General features: G+C 57.0%; 5 protein-coding genes across 5 annotated transcripts; 3 read left to right on the top strand and 2 right to left on the bottom strand.

Annotated features, from left to right (window-relative positions):
• Nucleotides 1-254: 254 nt before the first annotated feature.
• GUITHDRAFT_141620 (hypothetical protein) lies at nt 255-3,212 on the bottom strand (the record flags this gene model as incomplete). Its single annotated transcript, XM_005828788.1, has 1 exon — nt 255-3,212. One exon carries the CDS (start codon nt 3,210-3,212, stop codon nt 255-257), a length of 2,958 nt encoding a protein of 985 aa, XP_005828845.1.
• A 1,336-nt stretch (nt 3,213-4,548) lies between these two features.
• Nucleotides 4,549-6,581, top strand: GUITHDRAFT_112007 (hypothetical protein; the record flags this gene model as incomplete). The annotated part of the gene is made up of 9 exons (XM_005828787.1): nt 4,549-4,944; nt 5,004-5,047; nt 5,096-5,236; nt 5,300-5,429; nt 5,475-5,618; nt 5,674-6,092; nt 6,171-6,261; nt 6,303-6,386; nt 6,432-6,581. 9 exons carry the CDS (start codon nt 4,549-4,551, stop codon nt 6,579-6,581), a joined length of 1,599 nt encoding a protein of 532 aa, XP_005828844.1.
• A 10-nt stretch (nt 6,582-6,591) lies between these two features.
• GUITHDRAFT_164250 (hypothetical protein) lies at nt 6,592-9,430 on the bottom strand (the record flags this gene model as incomplete). Its single annotated transcript, XM_005828786.1, has 3 exons — nt 6,592-7,644; nt 7,694-7,957; nt 8,012-9,430. 3 exons carry the CDS (start codon nt 9,428-9,430, stop codon nt 6,592-6,594), a joined length of 2,736 nt encoding a protein of 911 aa, XP_005828843.1.
• A 742-nt stretch (nt 9,431-10,172) lies between these two features.
• GUITHDRAFT_141618 (hypothetical protein) lies at nt 10,173-12,149 on the top strand (the record flags this gene model as incomplete). The annotated part of the gene is made up of 7 exons (XM_005828785.1): nt 10,173-10,224; nt 10,277-10,970; nt 11,050-11,431; nt 11,481-11,625; nt 11,685-11,743; nt 11,793-11,845; nt 12,062-12,149. 7 exons carry the CDS (start codon nt 10,173-10,175, stop codon nt 12,147-12,149), a joined length of 1,473 nt encoding a protein of 490 aa, XP_005828842.1.
• A 1,863-nt stretch (nt 12,150-14,012) lies between these two features.
• On the top strand, nt 14,013-17,048 carry GUITHDRAFT_141617 (hypothetical protein; the record flags this gene model as incomplete). The annotated part of the gene is made up of 16 exons (XM_005828784.1): nt 14,013-14,402; nt 14,513-14,773; nt 14,825-14,869; nt 14,919-15,001; nt 15,103-15,206; nt 15,266-15,359; nt 15,406-15,474; nt 15,655-15,694; nt 15,740-15,805; nt 15,857-15,976; nt 16,067-16,127; nt 16,162-16,234; nt 16,290-16,308; nt 16,466-16,567; nt 16,806-16,851; nt 16,984-17,048. The coding sequence occupies 16 exons, from the start codon at nt 14,013-14,015 to the stop codon at nt 17,046-17,048; spliced, it is 1,638 nt and encodes a 545-aa protein (XP_005828841.1).
• Nucleotides 17,049-17,364: the final 316 nt, after the last annotated feature.

Below are 17,364 nucleotides of genomic sequence, written 5' to 3'. Positions count from 1 at the left end.
CCTCCCTCCTCCCTCCTCTTTCCCTCCCTCCTCCTCCCCTCTGGCCATGGCCCATCCTCCTTGTTTAATCCTTCTGCTGACAATCTTTACAGCTCCCCTACCGTTAGTTGCTTGTCATGCAACGACAGGAAATTTTATCAGCGAGCTCGAACCAATGAAGCGAGAAAACAAGAAGAGAGGTCGAGGAGAGGAGGGACGAGGAGGAGGAGGAGGAGGAGGAGGAGGAGGAGGAGGAGGCGAAGTAGCGTGCAGCATCATCTCTCTGTAGATATCGAAAGCAAATGTCGGGTGTTGAACTTGTAGAAGACGAGTATCTCTGCAAACTCTTCCTCGTCCATGGTGTCGTCAGGTCCCGCGAGCTCGTTGAACAGGTTGATCGCGTCATGTTGCCGGATTCTCATCGGCGTCGCTCGCAGCAGCTGGATGAACTCTGAGATCTCGAGCGTCTCGTCGTGGTTCACGTCGAAGGCCACGAACAGCTCCCGCAGCTTCTGCTTCGCCCGGTCGAACTGGTCGAACCAGCAGCTCATGAACAGCTCGCTGCTCCTGTCCAGCGACACGCGCCCGCCCTGCTCCTCCTTCTCCAGCGCCTCCTCGAACCCTTCCATGGGTCCGAAGGCGAAGGGAGAGTCGCAAGCTGCTTGCACCGACTGTCTGACATGCTCTACTGCCACCATCCTGTCTGCTGCTCCGAGCCAGGGGCCGAAGATGGACCAGCCCTCTCCTCGCTCCTCCGGCGGGAGCGACTCCTGCCCGGGATCACTGAGCACCTTGAGCTGCTGCCAGAAAAGCATCAGGACGCAGACGGACCTCTCCGTCCAGTGGCTCTCGATCTCGAGCATGCCGCTGCAGATGCCGAAGATGCGAACCCGCGGGCTCTGCTCCTGCCATCGCAGGATGGCAGCGCAGAGTCTCCTGGTGTTTTCGTCGCTTCTGCTCTTGTGCACGAACCTGCTGACCATGAAGCTGCGGATGGTCTTGACGAGGTTGAGGCGAGGACGCTGCTCTGACTCGTTCTCGTAGTCGGCCTCGAACTTGAAGTCGATGATCTCCCCGATCATCCACAGCGTCTCCTCGAGCGGGAAGGGCTCTACCTCCAGGTTCGTCATGTCGAACAGGTTGTACTTCTGCCGCTTCTGCTGCGCCTCGTCCGTCTCCTGCAGCCCCTGCAGCCTGCCTCTCCCCTCGTACCAGCGCTTGAACAGCTCCAGCAGCTCCTCCAGCTCCTCCTCTCCCTGCAGCGACACGTCGAAGAGCCTCGAGCCGAGCTCCTTCCCGTCTGCGTCGAGCAGCAGCTTGAGGGCCTCAGTCACTCGCCCGCCCCTCCCCTGCGATTCCATGGCGTCCCGCACGATCTTCCACGAGAGCGAGCCAGTCGAGCTGACATCCACCAGGCCCACAAACTTCTCATACTCCCTGAAGTCCCGACTCAGCAGCCCGACGACGCTGTTGTACAGCTCCACCCCCTCCACGTCAAGGTTCACCTTCCCTGTGCTCTTGCCCCTATCGTCCAGCGCCTCTACCACACACCTCAGCAGACTGTCTTGCGACTTATCGGGCATCTCCTGTCCGTCTAGCTTCGACAACTTCCCCACCAGCTCCCCATCGCCCAGCAAAGTCTTCAGCAGTGGCAGCCTCTTGGCAGGATCAATCAGCTGGACAAGCTGATCTGGAGAGAGGTTTGACATCTGCTTCACCTGCTCCCTCAGTTCTTCCGACAACTTTCTCTCTTGCAGCAGCTGTTGGTCCAGTGTCATGTAGTTCTCCCTCGCGCTCCTCAACTCCTTTGTCAGCGATGAGTTCTCCTCCTCTAACTGCTTCTCCTTCTTGGCGAGGCTCCGCACTTGCATCTCGTACATGTTGGAGCTCGAGCTCGAGCTCTCCTCCACTCTCTTCAAATTCTCTCGCTCCTCCCTCAAGGCAGCTTCTGCCTCCTCCAGCCTCTGTCGGATCGATTCAGCTTCTTCGACTTTGATTCTCAACGATCCGATCTCTGCCGTCAGCTCACTGACCCTCTGAGAGTAGCTGGCGTCCTGGTCGCGGATCTCTTGACAGAGAAGGTCGATCTTCTGGCTCGAGCTCTGAAGCTTGCGAGTCAGCTCTTCCACCTCTTCCCTCATCGAGCTTTCTTTCTTGATCGTGTAATACACCTCGCGCAGATGGTATTTCCTTACCAGATCCTTGCATAGCACCAACAGCGGGTAGACATCGTCTTGATTGCGGGGTTGCGCCTCCAAGATCCATTCTGCGATCGCTTCCGGGCTGATGTTGGAACGGCCCACGTCTTCGGGGACCTTGAAGTCTGTGTATGAGAACCTGCGGTAGTCGGTCGAGTAGTCAACCCTAGGGAAAGTCCTGTCTTCCGTCATTAGGACTTCATAGAAGTACATCCGAGTCATGGCAGGCTCTCTGGAGCCGATCCTCCTCCTCAGTCGCTGATGCCCCTTGCTGCTCCCGAGTGAAGACATGCAGCTGTAGTACCTGTCCTCGTCCGGACGCCTCGTTTCGCCCTCCTCCACAGCCTCCTCCCTGGCCTCGTCCGATCTCCTCAGGGGGGACTTGGACCTGCTGTGGGAGTGGAGGTAAGGGAGGAGAGCCCCCTGCGCTGGGTTGTGAGAGAAGAAGTATCTTCTCAGGGTCCCCTCGATCTCCTGCAGGTCCTGCATGCTGCACTGAGAGCCCTTGTCCTCCTTCCTCACCTCTGCCTTCTTCATCATGGACCCTGTTTCCGAAGAACTCATCGTTGTCGCCATGGATATACAAGTTGCAGGCCGCGACACAAGCAGCGGCGACAGAGGCTCGAGGAAGGTAGAGTTGGGGCTGTCAACTTGATGCTGGGCAGTAGCAGTGAGAGCAAAAGTGCTGTCATGGAACGGCAATGAAGGACGGGGTGGAGAAACACCGCGGTGCAGGGCAGAGGACTTGCTTCGCAATGGCAGCGCAGGATGCTTATTAGAAGGTGGGGGATTGTAAGATTTCGACTTGGTCTTCCTCCTGAGCCCTCCGTCCTGCCCGCCAGGATGATTCAACTTGTTGTAACTTCGGGTCCTCAATGCATGCTCTGTCTTGTCGAGCATGTCCAGCGAAGAATGCATGGAACTTGGTGTCGGAGTGGAGTGAGTGACGGGAGTAGCATGAGGAAGCGAAGCTCGCAGTCGCTCTGCTGCCATGAACTCTGCCAGCGACACGTACGGTCCCTCCATGTCCGCCATGTCGCTCCGGAGATAACGAACTAACCCCAGGACTGACGAGTAGGTAAGGAAGGGGGGTCAGGGGGTCCGGTACGAACTAGACCGGAGCTCGCCGTTGGAGGGGTGATATAGTAGTATTGGTTAGGGGTAGGGGTAGGTAGGTAGGGGTTGTCGGTTGACCGGTCTGATCTTACCATGGGGTTCAAGAGGCGGTAAAACCAGGGGTGGTCAAACGAGGGGTGGGGGCTCAAGAGGGTTCAAAGTTGTACAGGACAGAAAATCTCTTTCGGCAGGGGTGGGGTGGGTAAAAATGGCCTCCAGATAACGAAGTACCGGTCATCTGACCTGGAGCATTGGGGAGAGTTTTGTACTGCGGTACCGTGATCTTTCAACTGAGTTGAGTAATCTTGAAAAGTAACACTGAAGCGCCCCCTTCCGAACCGTAACTTCCCGGCGGCCCCGATCGGACGGTCACCGATCCGGCGGTCGGACCGTCGGACTCCCGCCGGAGGGGTCCCGGACACCTGTGTGCTCAGTGTCGGAGGAGTCCCGGGTCACGGAGTCACGAGTCAACTTGGCAACTGAACTCGCCGTTCACCGGCTTCCCGCAGTCCTCGCCGTAGTACTCAGACTCAGTGAGTTTTGAACTTGCTCAGGTAGCAGTGACCGTGGCTTCCGGAAGTTCCAGCGAGGCTGCCCGGCCCGGGCCCGGGCGCCAGTCACTGAGTGCCGCTACTGCGGCGGCGGAAGTTCCTATAGTACCCGTCTGACCGACCCCGGTCAGATCGGGCCCGGCTCCGAGTCATCGGGCCCCGCGCCGCCCCGCGGGCCGGCTGCCGGGCCCGGGCCGGGTGACAGCCGCCGTATCGAGTCCGCGTGGGGACTCTTATGACTGATCCAGGCGCATGGCCAGGTAGTAACCGCCGGCTCGCTCGTTGTGATGCTGCTGCTGCTTCTGCTGCTCCCCCTTCCTCCTTCCCCGTTGCCTGGCTACGAGAGCCTCTCTCAGAAGCCTCTCGAGGAGGATGGCGGTTGCTCGTGGGAGAGACTTGGAAGGATGGAGTGAAGGGGGCCGGGCGAGCATAAGGGGTGTGTGAAGAGGTCGAAGCTAGGGGGCGAGCTACCAGACAGTCATGGAGTTGTTTGGGAGGGAGAGCAGAGGTGGAGGATGTTTCTTGCGAAGCAACAAGATCATGCCTTGCGCATTGAGCCAGTTGCCTGGATGACGCTTCTCATGCAGGGCCTGAGCTAATAGGACGACCTGTAGAACACAATGATTCCTTGACCTGTTTGTCGCCGGCAAGCAACGGAGAGCGGAGAGAGTAGGATGAGGAGCAATCTCAGACACGTTTCAATCATGCAGCAAGAAGTTGAGCAAGGTCATGACAACTTGCATTCCTCGTTGAAAAGACATCTCGAAGATGAGATCGTGACGCTGTTGAACGAGAAAGAGCTGAAGATTCAGTCTCTTGCTCAGAAGCTCGACTCCTATCAGATGAAGACCAAAGTCTCGCTCGACAGCATCGCGCAATGCCAACGTCACTCGTACAAGCTCTGCAAGACCTTGAAGCAGTTCCGATGGGATTTTGATCAGGAGGTGGTGGAGCTGCAGAAGAGCCTTCGGCGAGATTATGTGAAGCAGCAGACGCAGGCGCAAGACCAAGACAAGAAAACCAAGTTGATCCAGATACTGCGCAAGCAACTGGAGATGTCTAGCAGGACAGAAGAGCGTCTTGACACGAGCAGCAGAAACGTTGAGAGACTGGATGGTAAGCTGACATCTCCACAAGTTCCCGTTGACCGCATGGTCAGTCGCTTGTTCTGCTGATTTGTTGCGACCTCCCCCTTCTGTCGAGGTGAGAACCTATCTGCCCATCTTGTCGCTAAGGCACTTGAGAGGCAAGGGACGGCCCCGAGCTCGCGCTGGCTGGAGCAAGGAGAACGTTGGACCACGTGGTGGAGCTTCACAGGCTGCTGAGCTGCGACTGCGACGAGATCTTGTCGCAGCTGCGGTCGAGAGGCTCGGAGCCCAACGATGTCGCGAGGTGAGGGAGGGTGAAAGACGTTGGCAGCTGCTGAGTCTGTTTCTACCCGTCGGCTCCTCGCAGGATGCAGCTTATCTTCGGCACGTCTCCTCGCGCACTTGTCTCATCCTCGCTGACTAGTCTCACAGGAGCGCGCACACGACTGCACTCCTTCCAGTCGGCTCATGGCGTCGAGAGCGAAGAGTCAGACCTGGTCCTCGCTCGCCTCTGCTGGGGGGGAGCTGACATGTTGGCTCAGGTGTTGGGAGTACTGACGATGCTCATAGAGATCTTGTGGTTCGTTGAGAAGGAGCGGCAGGGGTCAAGTCGCGTCAAGCTCGCGGACTCGAGACGTGAGACTCCCGTGGGGCTTCAGGAGCAGCTGAGAAAAGCCTTTGAGGAGGTGCGGAGAGGAGGAGGAGCTGGTCAGCCTGGTGCCTTGATGCCTCGTGCTGCAGGCCAACGAGATCCTCGGAGACTTGAAGCAGATTGCGAGCGATCGGATGGCAGAGAGAGCGGGAGAGAAGGAGGAGGAGCAGAACGAGACTGTGGTGCGGCTGCTGCAGGAGCTCGATGCTGCGAAGAGAGAACTGCACGTGGCGATGGCGTATGAGAGGTCAGAGGGCAATCGCAAGTCACAGTGGGAGCTCGACAAGCGTCTCGCCGAGGAGGTGAATTGGAAGCAAGAGCGGCAGGTGCTTCTCCAAGAGCTCGCCTCCAGCCGCGAGTACGTCCAGGTTGCCATGGAGACTGAGACCATGATGAGCGAGCGAGCGAGGCGGTGGAGCGAGGAGAGGATGGGCCTTGTGCGGCAGCTGGAGGAGCAGGAGAGGGAGATGGAGGGCTTGAGGAAGAGCAAGAGGGAGGCAGAGAGACGGTGGGGGGAGGAGAGGACAAGCTTGCAGCGGGAGGTAGAGGAAGGGAGGAAGGAGGCGGAGATGCTCCGGAGGAACAGGAGGGAGGCAGTGGAGGAGCACACGAGCTCCAAGCATCTGAAGGAAGCGGCGACGAGCTGCGCCAGCGCTGTGAAGCTGCTCGTGCTCGAGGTGCCTGACGCAGCTCCCCGAGCGCTACTGAGCCCCCCCAGGCGCGTGAGGACGTGGAAGCCTTGCTGTCGACAGAGGAGGAGCAGTCGGCGTGCTTGGCGACGGCAGTGGAAAGTCTGTACGAGGTCAGTGGGGAGGGGTTGGCCGCCCGCCCTCTAACGATCCAGCAGATGCTGGAGGTACGGGACTACTTTGCGCAGAAGCTGGGGGAGACGGAAGGGATGGTACTGGACATGGAGGAGGTGCTGCTGGGGCTGGACAACGTCATGGAGACGCTCGAGGCCCTTGCAGGCTCCCTAACCACGAGGTTCTCAGTTTAATCGTACACGGCTAGAACCAGTCAGGGCTGGAGTTTGCGGGCCATAGGCCGTGCTGAGCAGGGACGTGCCATACGTCGTCTCCCCCCCACGCTCGGCAGAACCCAGCACTCGAGCACACGCTCATCTGCGGGCACTCCACGTCTTCCACGCACAGCAGGCCGGCAGCTGGCTTTGCGGTGGTCGGGTAGTTGTACCCTGAGATCGCCTGCGTCACCGGGTGACTCTCCGGCACGATGTCAAACTTCCCGGGCCCGGTCCAGTAGTAGCCTGTCCAGGGGTCCGGCGCTCCCTTGCTCGCCTGCCATGGCCGAGGGTTCGCTGGGTGCACTCGCTTCCCATTCACTCGCGTCGGGAAGGCAGCAGGCCCAGCTGTGTCCGGGTTGAGCCTCGCGCGCGGCTGGACTCTGCGGAGCCCTCCGAGAGTGGGCTGGTTTCCAGCTACCTCCCGCCAGTAGGGGAGGGAGGCTCTGGAGGCGGAGGGAGCCACCTCTCTCGACGAGCTGGGAATCTTCCAGTAACCCCTCGAAACCCCTCGAGCCACCCCCGGGTAATGCCACACCATGCCGTTGTATCCGTTGTGCATGATGTCGTACCCTCTCTGCTGCGTCGGCGTCCCCGGCATCAGCCTCCGCATGGCCTCGTCGTATCCCCTCACGTCCCTGTCGATCGAGCTGATCACCGCTGCTCGGCTCGGCCCAGGAGCCTCCGTGCTGCCGGTGGCCGCGCAGCGAGCATGGAGTCTCTCCATGTTCCACAGGGTGCCGAAGATGGCGCTCTGACTGAGAACGTTGTAGACCTTCTCGTAGTCTTTCGTAGGAAGCGTGTAGGTGTACTGCACGAGCTTCGGCAGGGCACTCCAGGCCTTCTCGTCACCGACGAACTTGAGCTTGACTCCTCCCACGTCCTGTAGGCCGAAGTTGTGGTTCTGCATGCAGTCCCTGAGGTACTTGAAGCCCTTGGAAACGTCCTTGCAGCTGTAGTCCTTGAGGGTCGGGTCGATCGTCGACTCGGCCTCCATGCACTGCTGGAGTCCGTGCTCGTACTTGCGCCATGCTGCCAGCACCTGGGAAGGCGTCAGTCCAGGTCGATGTATCGCCTCTGCTGCTGTCTACCTGCCCACGGTAAACTTCGCGATCCAAACGGACGCGCTCTTCCGAACTCACTCCCGAAGGCTCATACGCCGCCACTCGAGACATGAAGGTGGAAGGGGAAGCGAGGGGAATAGAGTCGAAGCTCGTGGGATGGCCCACGTCACCCGCCTCTGCGTCAGAGCCGTACACGTGGCGATCTTGATTCTTGGACGCGCTCAACGGTTGAGCCTGGAAGCGGTTGGTGGTGCCGAAGCCATGGGCGAACAGCGCTTGCTGGTGCGACTCCTGCAGAGGACAGTCATCGTTAACGGCTGGCAGCGCAAGAGAGCCATGCTTCACCTTCTTCGCCGACGAGACTTGATGCTCGCCCTTGGTTACTGAGGCGGCCACGTCAGGCTTCGCAACCGCAGACGCATGGAGGACGTTGTTGGCCTTGGCTTGAGTCTTGTGATGAAGGATGTCTTCCGCAAGCTCGAGCTTCTCTAACTCCATCTGAGGCTTGTCAGATGTCTCCTGGGCAGCTCCCTTCTTGCCACTTGATGCAAACTGCTTGGTGGGAACGGAGGAAGAAACAAGCTTCTGCGTTCGCTCAGGTCTGCCAGAGGCTGCGTGGGATCGAGGGTTCACAGAATTGCTGGCAGACCCCGTGGCCTGAGCAACTTTCTGTGCTGCAGCGACTGGCTTTCCCAGCTCTTTGGTTGCCACTGACTTGCTGGTTTCGGGGACTGTTGCCGCAGCTTTCTCATGTTTGGCCTTCGTTTGCGCACCCACGATGCCCTGGCCTTCAATCTTCTTGTTCCAAACGTCACTCACAATCTCATCCAGAGACTTTTGAGCATCAGCAGCCTCCTTGTCCTCGACTGCAAGGTCGTTCTTGTGCTGTTTCTTTGCCTTACTCATCCACTGCCATGCACTCTGCTCTGAAGAAGGATGACGGTATGGCTCCAAGTAGTCCGGTGACCATGCAGGAGCATACAGAGACTGTGTCTTCTTGAGCTTCCCCTTGAACGCAACAGAAGGAGCGACATGTTGTGCTCCTACATATCGATCATCTTCGTGCGAGTTGACAGAGCTGAGGTCTGCTCCGACCTTCACCCCTGCCCTGTCGAGTGCCTCGCCGGAATTGTCCACCTCCTGTGCCAAAGACTGCATGCGCCCTGCCTTGTCAGCCACGCCCGAGCCTGGAGGGAACGGAATGTTGGGAGTAGATGACCCTGGCTCAAGATTGGGGATAGGAAGCTCGTCGTCGCCGTAGTCCATGGTAAGCATGTTCGAGATCAAACTCCTCCTCCTCCTCTGCCATGCGTTAGAGGGACTTGGAAAAGGAAGGTTAGGAGTAGATGACCCTGGCTCAAGGGTGGGGATAGGAAGCTCGTCGTCGCCGTAGTCCATGGTAAGCATGTTCGAGATCAAACTCCTCCTCCTCCTTTGCCATGCGTTCGAGGGACTTGGAAAAGGGAGGTTAGGAGTAGATGACCCTGGCTCAAGGGTGGGGATAGGGAGCTCATCGTTGCCGTAGTCCATATCCAGCTTCGTGCTTCTTGCGCCAGGAGGAAAGCTCGGGATTCCAGTCACCCCCAACTTTCGGGACTCCCGTATCAGTCTGGCAAGCTTCAGGTCTTCACCACGCAAGCCCCTGCCTTCGAGGAGCTGCACAACCCTGTCCCCCTCCCTTACACTCATCACCATGAACACCATCATCGCCATCGCCCCCGCCGTCGCCGCTGCTTCCCGCCATGGCATTCTGCTGCCTGCCATGGCCGCGACTCTTCGGGTAGTGTAACGAACAATGAAACCGTCACCGAGAAACCGTTGCAACGGATATGATACCTTTGTGTAACGGATCTGATTTCGCAAGACGGAAATAGGAACCGGCGTTTCACATGGAGTACGGGTGGGTACTTCAATAACCCTAGAAAATGAGGGGTTATAGATGGTAAAAATAAGGGGTGACAATAGATCAGATTCGTTGCAAGGGGTCGGGGTGATCACACCGGCATGGCAGCTTCCTAGATCGAAGTGCCTAACTTATCCTGCTCCTGCTCCTGCTCCTGCTCCTGCTCCTGCTCCTGCTCCTGCTCCTGCTCCTGCTCCTGCTCCTGCTCCTGCTCCTGCTCCTGCTCCTGCTCCTGCTCCTGCTCCTGCTCCTGCTCCTGATCCTGCTCCTGCTCCTGCTCCTGCTCCTGCTCCTGCTCCTGCTCCCGCTCCTGCTCCTGCTCTATATCTTGCTCCCACTCCTGATCCTGCTCATGCTCTCCGTATTGCCATGGTAATTTCACCCTTCCTTGCGTTCATGGATGTCGTTGTATCTCTCCATGCCCTTGAAAGCTCACAACTCAACCACACTCGTTTTCCTCTCATGTACCAGTCTAGTAGAGCTCGAGCTGTATCCTCTACCCCCCTCTAAATATTTGCAACCTTCCAATGTCTTCACGTTGCCATCAAATGGCCTTGGATATCGCATCGACCTCTCATCGCTTTGGGCAGGATGAAATAGAGGATGGCGCATTCCAGGCAGGCCGGAGGAATCCCTCACTCCCCGCGAAGCCTAGGTGAGCGGAGGCAGACGTCTGACTTGCATGTGCGTCTGACTGCTGCCTCCAGTTGGTCTGCGAGACGAAGAGCAAAGTATCGTCAGGAACAGCCAGGAGCTCTTGGCATCCGACCGGCTGTCAAACCTCGCGAGCAAGGAGCTGAGGCTGCAGACGGAGAGTAAGAGGACCTCGGAGGCGTTAGACTGGCTGGACAGGAGGCTTGAAGCTGAACTGAAGGCTGCAAGCAAAGATCGTCTTCACTCGTATCACCAGGAAGGAATCGATTCCGACATCCACGAGACGCACTATGACGAGCTGCTCCCTGCTCACGCCGAGCTCGAGATTCTAAAATCCAAGTTTTCAGCCCCGAGGAAGTCTCGAGCACAGCAGCTGCGAGAGCGAATCGAACGCCGAGGGGAGTATCAGGCTGCTGCAGACAAGCATGGGGATGAAAGTTTCCGGCCTGACAGCTCTCGCTCCCATCTCTCCGAGGATGGGCTGCACAAGCTAGAGCAGATCAGGACAGGCAAGCATGCTTCAGGCCGCCAGCAGCACGTTCCGGAGGAAGAAGTCTCGCTCTGGGCGGACAAGGCCCACAGGCAGGAGGCCTCAACAATCTATGTGAAGCCGTTTCCCGACCTCTATACTCTCTCGACCCCAGGCCGGTGCTCTGCAGCTCCGCACATCTCGCAGATCTACGAAAACATCTTCATCAACGATGTTGAGGACACGCTTGGAAGGACTTGCGTGAGGACAACGGACAGGTGAGGGGAGGCATGGGAGGAAGTGAGGGAGGGAAAGTGAGGGAGGGAAAGTTTGGGTTGCCGACTGACTGCTTCGCAGCCCCGTCTTCATTACGATCATCATCAACGAGAAGTGGGACAAAGTGAACGGCGGGGAGGACACAGTCGGGGATCCCACGAACCTCGGCCGTCGGTCTCACTACGAGAGGCTGCTGCTACAGAGCATCAGCTCGAGCTTGCAGGTTCCGATCTATCGCTTCCAGCTCGACGAGCTGTACCCGGGCCCCTCCTGGTATCGTGTTCATGAGCTGCACATCCACCTCGTCATCTTGCCGGACCCAGCTGGGACGGGACCCCCCTGCTCCGAGATAGCAGCGAACCTCGTCAGACAGGCCGAGGACAGCACGAGCGTCCTCCGGCGCAACTCGGCGACGTGCTTCATCGTGCGCGTCACTGTGGAAAATAGGGCTGTGCGCAGACCGGTGAGGAGGACTGAAGTTCCCAGGAAGTCCCTGACTTCTGTCTTGGCAGACGAGCTCGCCCTCTGACCAAGAGTTTGGCTTCTCCTCCGTGGATTTCAGAGCGCACGACGGACCCGTTAGACTTCCCAGCACCGAGGAGCGGGAGTCCCTAATCCCAAAGGTCCACCAGCAGAGAGGCTTCATCGTCCCCGCTGGTAGATCCGTAACCTTCCCCGGCTCTGCGCTTCTCCTTACCGCCCCCCCTCCCCTGCAGGTCTTGTCTCCGCCGAAGCAACGGGCAAGGATGGATGGAGGGATGAAGCTAGTCTCAAGGTCCAACACAACCGTTCCTCCCCTCGGATCGCTGACCATACTTATGTAGGGTGAATATCCTCCCCAATATGGTGCCGTCGACGCCAATGCCGAGAAGACTTGGTATGTATCACCCGCCCTGCCCGTTCTTCCTCGATTCATGCTCCCTCCTCATCCTCTGGTGGTCATGTTCTCTTGATATGCCCTGCTCGCTTTCCGAGACGTTCCCTCCGCCTGCTTCTTTCCTGTAATGCTTTCTACCTTCCTCCTCACGTCAATTCTTGATGCCACCATGATCTGTCCCTTGTCGCTTCTCCAACTTCTCAGTCGCTTCCTCAGGCTCCCTCGCCGCTGGAGGATCTTCTGGGCATCAGTAGGCGTCACTCTCGTCTTCATAGGCTGGTTCTTCTACATGTTCTACGAGTAGCTCCTTCTCCCTCCTCTTCTTATTTTTTTCATCCTCGAAGTGGAGCCTCGGATGGGGCCTGCCAAGTTCAACTTGGCTCCGGCCCTTGTATTATTTCCTTCCTCTCTAAAGGTTTTCTATGTCGAGAAGAATGCACTGAGTTCACGATCATTGCAATGTCAGTTTGCTGTCATCATTCACCACAACAGCCTCCGGACTATGTGACGGAGACCGTTCACCGTTGTGTCATTGACTCAGTCATCTCGGCCGATCCGGGATCATGATCGGCTGTCCCGCGGGATTGTGACTTGCCGCCGGGCAGGGTAGTTGCCCATGTTCACGGATACCAACTCAGTCAAAAGCAGCTTCATGCGGCGGCGCCGGAGGCTAACTAGCTGAGCCGTCACCCGTCGGCCCGCTCGGCGGGCCGGGGCTTGAGCCGGCGCGGCCGGGCGCTCTCCCGGAGTTTCCGCAGGGACGACTCGATCACTCAAATACGGTACGCATAGTGCCCATAGCGTTTATCCAGGTAACATACTTTACTACACGATGACAGGAACAAAATCAAAAAGAATGATGTTCAATATCATGAATGACCCCACCCCCAACAAGTACCCAATCTTTGATACAAAAGTCACCGGGTACTCAGTGCGCTCTGTATAAAAGAGATATTAAAAATGGTAAAACCCTTTCCTACCAAGGGGTAAAATGAATTGAGTGCAAGTGCTTTTAAGCTAAAAAGTGTGATCATGGGCAAATTTTTATTCTGTGTCGGGGGGTGGGGGTGGGAGGGATGGGGGTGGGAAGAAGTTACCACTGACCATTTGATTTGAGAGGGAGGAATTTATAAGTGTATCAATATGTGATTCATGGTATCCCAACACCCCGAACACCCCCGTCCCTCCTCCCATCTTACAGGAAGGGAGTGCAGGAAGAACACCCCTCCTTCTTCCCATCAATTGAATCCCTGTTCGGCACACACCCCCACCTCCCCCACCCCCCCATCGAAGGAGTCAATGAGGTAGAAAAGGGGGGTGGGGGTTATCTCGAGGACGAGGAAGGGGGTAGTTTGTGGTTACATGAGAAGATAAGAAGGGGTAGTGATTATCTGACCCGATGATGAGACCGTAAAATGTGCAGGGTAGGGTCGTAACTCGTTTCATGGTAGGGTGGTACCCCTGGTCGTAGAGAGGGGTCGTAGCGCTACGAGGCATGGGGTACATTATTGCCTTCTATGGGTGGAGGATGGGAGGGTGGGGTACGATGGAGGGCGATGCTGAAGCTGGGGCAGGAGGAGCGGTGGCCGGAGGAGAGCAGTCATGGCGAGGAGAGGAGGGAGGGAGAGGAGGGAGAGAGGAGAGCAGATTGATGGAAGATAGTCGGGGAGGAGGGAGAGAGAAAGAGCGATGCCCATCATGGTGGAGCACGTCAAAGCACTAGAGCGGTGCTCCCCAGGCGCAAGCATGTAGCAACGGGAGGGGAGGGGTGATGGGGTAGAGCGATGGGGCGATGATTGATAGGGATTTTGAAAAGTGAGAGTATGAAGGAGAAGGAGTGACACTATGCAAATTGCAAGTTTGGGGAGAACGTTGTTTGCAACTAGCCTCTTGCACCACCCCTTCTGGCCTTGAACAAGCGGAATAGTCAGAGAGATGCGATGAAGCTTGGACCGATCACCCTGTTGCAATCATGTCAACTAGGACGCAACAAGATGCAGAACAAAGTTGAGATAGGATCTTGAGCTGTTGAGCTTGTGATGTGAAGGGAGCGAAGAGGCTGGAGCCGATAGATTTGAGCTTGCAGTGCTTCTGTCATTGCCATGTTGACCTTTTCCTTTATAGCACATCATCGTCTACTCCAATTGTCGCCAGAGCATCGACCTGCATGGGTGTCATCTCGTTTGCGGTGGACGATGTCTCACCGCAAACCATATGGCTGCATGCCTTCACCTTTTCGTTGGGGTTCGTCTTTGCGGCGGTAGTCTTCAGCAGCTCGTTGCACAACTGGATCTTCTCCTGGAACCATGACATGGAGAATGGGGAGACACGAAAACGTAGAAAGGAGAGGAACAGCACGGCGTCTGACCCGGGCGGGGAGGGCTTAATCCGATCTAACTCCTGGAGAGATAAGGAGAACTTTGAGACTGCGAACCCTGTGAGGTTGAACAGGACGGGCAGCCTTCCTGATGTCAATATTCTCTCCTTGAACGCTCAATTCCACAAGCAGCTGTCCCCGGAGGAGGACGCGGCGGCGATGATCGAGCGGTTGATGCAGGTACGGTGGAGGCCGGGCGAGAGGGGGAGGACTGACCCAAGAGTTTCAAGACGCCTCAACTGAGCTCGGAGAACAAGACGCTGCTGGGGTATGTCCTGCGAGTATTGCAGTCAAGAGGAGAGATGTCTGTGCCAACGGTGTTGAGACACGACAGCATCACTCCCTCTCTCACCCAGGACGAGGCCATCCTTGAGTGGCTACGAGAGAATTTCACCAACCAGGGGCCCTCGAAGCGCGTCCCACGGCTCAAGTCAGTGAGCAAGGGGATTTGCTTCGCGATCAAGATGAAGAGAGCGGCAAAGAAGCACGTGACATCGGAGGAGTCAAAGTTCTCGACCCCCGAGGAAGCCTGCGCCAACACTGTGATGACGGTGATTGCCGGCGTCGTCGAGCCGTCCTGGATGACGAATGGCTTCGTGTAGGTGACAGAGGATGAGAGGATGCAGATCTGCGAGGCCCTCAAGCATGTACGGCCTCCTCCTCCGCTCGCTCTCTTGGTTGATCGTAGCGTCCCAGGTGTCCGATTGGGATTTTGACGTTTGGAAATTCCGCGAGCTCACGCACGGGCAAGAGCTGCAGACGTTGGGATGGCACATACTGTGAGTAGTTGGAGTGTGAAATTTCTCGTGTTTGACTTGCTGCAATCTGTGCGATGCTTCCCGAGAGCCCATGTTGATATATTCTCTGAACTGTTTGGCAGTCATCTACATGATATACAAGAAGTTTTCCACACCACCGATGACGTTATTGTGAAATGGCTGAATTTTGTGGCTTCTCAGTACATGGACAACCCGTACCATTCAGGTGTGATGAAATGGGAGTGAGGGGCTGTGATGACTGTATGCCTGATGTATCATCGGCAGCTACACATGCAGCGGACGTGCTGCAAGCTGTCAACTACTTTTTGACTGTTGGAGGGGCGTCCAAGTATCTTGCAAAGATTGAAGTCTTGTCGATGTAAGTGTTGCTGGAGGCTTTGAAGGGGAGCTGAACTTGTTCCAAGGTTGCTTGCGGCGATTGTACATGACATGGGGCATGACGGTCTGAACAACAACTTCCACAAGAATTCAAGGTGGGGTTCTCACTCTTGAGGCTTCTGTTTCACCCTCTATCCACTCCTCTTCTTCTCCTCTCCTACATGATCATTATCATGTTCTCTACTACCCCCTTACTAGTCAATCGCTCCCACAATTTCCATGGACATCCTGCCACTTATCCATCCATCTCCTCTCATGCTTACCTTCCGTCGAAGATCGGAGAGGGCGCTGTCGTTCAACGACGAGAGCATACAGGTTGGCTGCCAATCGTCAACTTAACGGCACTGATGAAGTTCACAGGAGCAATATCACATCTCAACCCTGTTCATGAAGACTTTTGCCAACCCCGGCATGAACATTTTTGAGGTGCGTACTGCTGGGCCGCCGCTGGGCTGCTGCTGACGAGTCGGCTCACAGAATTTGTCGGACCTGCAGCTTGCGGAGGTGAGGAGGATGATGATCAAGATGGTGCTCGACACAGACATGTCGAAGCACTTCACGCACATGGCGTCCTTCCGAACGCTGCTGGAGCAGAAGGTGCGGCTGCTGCTGCCCGGGGAGAGGAGGAAGAGACGGGGGTCGGGGATGACGGTGTGGGGTCAGGGACGCGATATGGAGGCCTGGCAGGACTCTACCGAGATCATTATGTCGACTGTCCTGCATTTCTGCGGTGCTTGCTCGTTGAGGGGTCAGCTCCTCGTATTGACATGTTGGGTCGGCAGACATCTCGAACCCGATGCGGTGTGAGTACTTATCCAAGATCTGGGCGGAGCGAGTGATGGAGGAGTTCTTCAGGTTTCCCTTGCCCCTTTCTCCTCCTCCCTCCTCCACTGACTGGATGTTGCCGCAGGCAAGGGGATAAGGAAATGGTCTGCTCCCTACTCCTCTTCGCCTCTTTGTCCCCTTTCTCGCTGCCTCCTCCTCTTATCTTTCCTCTCCCTTTCTGCTCCCCCGACGATCTCATCTGCTCTGCTTCTCCTGCTTCCTCGTTCTCTCCCCCCGTTCCCGTACTCACGTTTGCCGCAGGAGCTCGGGATTCCGGTCTCTCCCAACTGTAATCGACATAACACATCCACGCACACAACTCAGATCGGTTTCATCAACTTTATCGTCTTGGACTCGTGCGAGGTCAGTCCTGCCCTGCTCTCCACAGTCTCTACTCAACCTCCTCCTCCTCCTCCACTCCTCCTCCTCCTCCTCTTGCTCCTTGCATCTGGCTTTTCTCTTCTTTTCTCCACAGGTTTCTTTTCAGTTCTCCTCCTCCTCCTCCTCCTCCTCCTCCTCCTCCTCTTCCTCCTCCTCTTGTCTTCTTTCTCAGCCGCTGCCGCTGCTCCGTGATATTTCATCTTATCTTTTTCTTTTCAAGATCATGAAGGATTTTCTACCTGTCGTCGGAGAAATTTGCCTACCAGGTTTTCCTCCTCCTCCTCCTCCTCCTCCTCCTCCTCCTCCTCCTCCTCCCCTACCCTTCTCTTCCCTTCCCCCCCCCCACCCCCCTTCCTCCTCCTTGCTCCTCTCTCCTCGGTGGCTCACTTCACCTGCAGAACTTCGTAGCAACCTCAGGTACTGGCAGAGTTTCGCGGAGCCGGCGAAGGGCAAGGAGGAGTAGGAGTGATAACTGAGTGATAAAGTGAAGCAAAAGGAGCCCCGCCTGTCAGCAGCAGCCGTTGATCATATGGAGCAGCAGGAGCAGCAGGAGCAGGAGCAGGAGCAGGAGCAGGAGCAGGAGCAGGAGGAGTACGAGGAGGAGGAGATGGTGATGGTGGTGGTGGTGATGATGATGGAGGAGGAGGAGACGCACTTGCAGATGTCTGGAAGTGCCAAGAGGAGGGAGGGAGAACAACACGTCGGGCAGGCTAGTGATGTGGAGGGATCGAGAGAGGAGAGGAGGATAGCGAGCTGGAGGCAGGGAGATGAGGGAGGGA

The sequence above is a fragment of the Guillardia theta genome, assembly GCF_000315625.1.
Source record: "Guillardia theta CCMP2712 unplaced genomic scaffold GUITHscaffold_56, whole genome shotgun sequence".
NCBI classification, from domain to species: domain Eukaryota; class Cryptophyceae; order Pyrenomonadales; family Geminigeraceae; genus Guillardia; species Guillardia theta.
This window is presented reverse-complemented; position numbering and strand designations above follow the sequence as displayed.